The sequence below is a fragment of the Rhipicephalus microplus genome, chromosome 5, assembly GCF_043290135.1.
Source record: "Rhipicephalus microplus isolate Deutch F79 chromosome 5, USDA_Rmic, whole genome shotgun sequence".
Lineage (NCBI taxonomy): Eukaryota > Metazoa > Arthropoda > Arachnida > Ixodida > Ixodidae > Rhipicephalus > Rhipicephalus microplus.
Genome location: NC_134704.1, coordinates 14,127,573 through 14,131,653, shown reverse-complemented (window position 1 = coordinate 14,131,653; position 4,081 = coordinate 14,127,573). Strand labels below are relative to the sequence as shown.

Genomic DNA, 4,081 nt, shown 5'->3' with positions numbered 1-4,081 from the left:
GCACCGCCTATACGCATACGCAGTCAGGCGCGACTTTTCGAAGTTTACTTTGCTGTATCCCGATTTTTCATTTTGTATACGCATGCATCAAGCACGCAAGATAATTTAACCGTGACATTTAGAGCATAGCTAAAGATATCACAAAGCCACGTTTTGCTTATGCTAGCGAGTGGCCGACGACATAGAATAAGTTTTTTTTTAAACTCTGCGATAACAAGGTGGGCGTGCTGGCATTTAGTAGAACCGCAGCGCCTTCATTAAGTTTCCGATAGGAGCCGCCCCGAATCCCCATGCATCGAGTTTTTCACGCGCCCGTGTGGTCCCACTCGTACTGTTCACAATAACACTTCTGCTAGTACAGGTTTATAGCACAAACTCACAAGATGCTCTTAAGCAGCCAATGAAGTCCAGACGTCTTGCACTAGGTATGAACACGCATCCCCTGATGGCAAACGAACTTCCTCGACAGCACTTGAACACCCACGCATGGCAGTCACCTCGAGTTAATACAAGTGCGGTCACCAGGAACTGAAAGGTAAATGAGAACTCTTTAAGTAATAAAAGCTGAGAACTATGCACAACACGTACCAATCTTAACAGCAAGGCCCATGGACGACCCGTGGATATCCTCAAATGTCAGCATAATTGAAGACCAGGCTTGAAGACTGGAACCGGAGGCCAAGCGTGACCGTAGGAATGGAACGCAAGCCGTCGAGGGACAGGAACTGCGGTATAGTAACAGGGAATGTTTTTTTTTATTCAAGTACCCTAAAGGCCTGGGTAGGCATTACATAGGGGAGTTGTAGCACAATAAAGCTGTTACAATTACAGTGTATAATTTGAATAACAAATACAAACGATTGATATAAATATGCACATACATATGTAGAGATATTATTACTTAACAGTACAGAGATGCTACGTGGAGGAATAAAGAAAGTACTACTAAAAAAGAAACAAAAAAAAAAGAAAAGAACAGGACAACAAAACTCTAAGGAAAATTTTCGCAGTGTTCAAAACAACAAAAGGATGCAAAGAAAGGATAATTCACGTTCATTGAAATACCGCGTACAAGAACTACGACAACAAGTACAACAAAACAGATATGCACAAGAACAATATTAACTTTCATTAAAATAACTTTTAAGTTTATTCATGAAATCTTCATGATTTTGGGAAGAAACGACGTCGGCAGGTAGCTTGTTCCAGTGATATATTGCGAGAAAGAGGGGGGATTTACTTAAGAAGTTTGTTCGAGCAAAAACGGGTTGTACTTTAAAGGGATGATCCAGGCGCGGAAAGATACGATGGGCGGCCGTGATGTGGCGTACGCGGAACGATGATGATGAGTGATAAAGTTTGTGGAAATGAGATAGAAGTGCTATGATTCTTCTATTCTCTAGGGTGCTTAGATTCAGAGATTTTTTTAGGTTAGTTATGCTTGATGTTCGTGAATAATCTTTGGTAATGAAGCGGGTTGCTTTATTTTGAATTGCTTCGAGTTTGTTGATGAGATAAGACTGGTGCGGGTTCCAAATAAAAGATGCATATTCTAGTTTTGCGCGAACCAACGTCGCATAGGCCAATAGTTTAGTAGACTTGTTTGCCAAATAAAGGTTACGCCTGATAAAACCAAGAGTTTTGCATGCACTGCTACAGATTGCTTCGATGTGGTCACTCCATGAAATGTTAGAAGATAAATGAACTCCCAAGTATTTTATTGTATGCGCACGCGCGATGACTGAGTCATTTATCAAATAATGAGTAAGCTTAGGATTAGACACTCTAGTGAAGGCTACAGCCTTAGTTTTCGAAGTATTTATCTCCATTTGCCACTGTTCACACCAATCTGCAATTTTCGCAAGGTCAGATTGCAAAGCGTCACTATCAGAGGTGGTAGTTATTCGTCTATAAATTACGCAGTCATCTGCGAATAATCGAACTGTAGATGAAATGCTATTGCTGATGTCATTTACATACAACAGGAATAAAATAGGCCCCAATACAGAGCCCTGAGGCACCCCTGACTTGACCAGTGATCGTGAGGAAGAAAATTCATTGGCAGTTACAAATTGGTACCTGTCGGTTAAGAAATTCCTTATCCAATTCACAACCTGACTATGTATATTAAAATAGCGAAGTTTTTGTAATAAACGGTTATGAGCTACCTTATCGAACGCCTTGGCGAAGTCGATAAATATGGCATCTATTTGCGATGAGTCATTAACAGCTTCGTAAATGTCAGAGACCAGCTCGACCAGTTACAAGTAGACCCGAGAGTTCAAGAATACCAAAAAAATTGCAGCATATCCAAAGACTGAATTATGAGCGTGGCGAAGCGTCCAGTCCATCCGTGCGACCATCCGTACGTCCCTCTAGTGAGCACTCAAAGTACCGCCATCTCGCATCCTTTTATCATATTCATAATATGCAGGTTCAGTCATGCGGCCGACATTCGAAGGACTAAACGAGAGGTGGATAACTACCGGGAACGCACGACCCACGGCTTAAGGAGCTTCATCCCTAAAACTCGCATGTACATTCATAGCGGCATGAACACTACTCGCCGGCGCTGCTGATATAACTCTATGGAGATTGGTTAGCGTGAGCACAATTAAGCAGGGAAGATAATTGCGCTTTCGTCCGCGAAAACCACGTTCAGTACCAGAAGTAACAGGAACGAAACAGTGAATGGGTGCGCAACTGTTTACGAAGTGGGGCAGCCTACCTAGGAAAATGTAAAAAGACTCAACTGCTAAAGACTGCCTAGTGTCCGCTAAACATCCCGTGTGCTACACGACTGGTGTAGTGACTGTGGCCACAGCATAACTTAATATCGGTGAACCATTAAGAAGAAAGGCACCGGACGAGGACTATACCCACAGAATAACAAGTAGGGACAAAGTAATATGGACCTACGTTCAACTTTACAGTCAGGCTTGTGCCTCTCCAGAACGTCCTGTTCGCGACTAATTGCGTAGAGTAAAACTACAGTTCGTGCGTGTTGTGCTGCTCATCCTTTTGCTGCGGCCATGACCTGTCACTAAAGACGCGTAGAACTTGATGTTTGTGAAGTCCGAAGCTAGAAGTGCCATCTCCTCAGCCAGTCCCCTTTCGGTTTCGTTGCGAAGAACACCCGCAGTGGCAGATGCACCACAGTTTGCTATACCAATGCCCTGCACAATTAAGCTTGAAATGCGACTGTGCGAGAAAACTGGCGTGTGGTGTAAAATGCAAACCACCCTCGCCAAACCCCGTTTCTCTCAACAATTCGATGGAGCTCCTCACCAGAACATCAAGGCAATCATTCTTCAGAACAGCCAGGAAAGCAGCTTGGTCCTTCGTCCATGGTCCCCGCTTAGTGTTCCTTTGCCCTTGCAGAGCGTACAGTTTGTAGAGCTGCAATCAAATTCTGGAGTATCGCATAAAATAGGCACGGTACAATCGCAAAGCACACTGTGGCAGAAAACTACGGACGAGATACTTGCGATCTCTTGAAGCCCCGTTAATGTGCTCCGAACTCAAGGGTAAATATTTAAGAGTTGGAAAAAAATCTGTTAAAAGGCACTTTCGTTTGCAGCGTTTACAGTTTGTGTCTGTAATTTTCAGTCAAACACTTGCACAATGACTGAAGTTAGCTTGAGCAGCTATATTTGCTTATATTTAGCGAGCGCATTATTCATAGAAGTCGCATATACTAAAGGTATGTCCCGTTGAAAACCGAGATGTGTATACTGGTGGCGCTGCTGTTTACCTACATGACAATGTGGCTTCCTTGGCCAGTAATCGAACCAATGTCCTCTAACTTAGTAGCGCTATGCAACACCTTAGCTTCTCAGTTACTGTGATGCGTACCAGCCGTGAACATACCGTACGTACAGCACTCTCAGATTGGAAAGAAAAGTGCACGTTACCTTGCATTAAGTTGTCCCGTTTCACAGTCGTCAGCGCGGGTAACAACGCAATTTTGACTCGAATGCGTACAGCACAGCCAACACCATCTTTAGAGATCAGATTTGTCACGACCTGACGTGGTTGTTTGAAGCAATTGTGCACACCAGTCGTAGTGAAAACTTCTCAT

At 43.4% G+C, this 4,081-nt stretch overlaps 1 protein-coding gene across 1 annotated transcript; it reads right to left on the bottom strand.

The window, feature by feature from the left end:
- Positions 1 to 754: 754 nt before the first annotated feature.
- LOC142817225 (uncharacterized) lies at positions 755 to 2,250 on the bottom strand. Its single transcript, XM_075894286.1, has one exon. The coding sequence runs from the start codon at positions 1,827 to 1,829 to the stop codon at positions 1,122 to 1,124; it is 708 nt and encodes a 235-aa protein (XP_075750401.1). The 5' UTR covers positions 1,830 to 2,250; the 3' UTR covers positions 755 to 1,121.
- Between the last annotated feature and the right edge of the window lie 1,831 nt (positions 2,251 to 4,081).

Excerpts from the sequence above, each read along its gene's own strand:
- LOC142817225 (XM_075894286.1), bottom strand. The coding sequence starts at position 1,829 with ATGGAGATAAATACTTCGAAAACTAAGGCTGTAGCCTTCACTAGAGTG.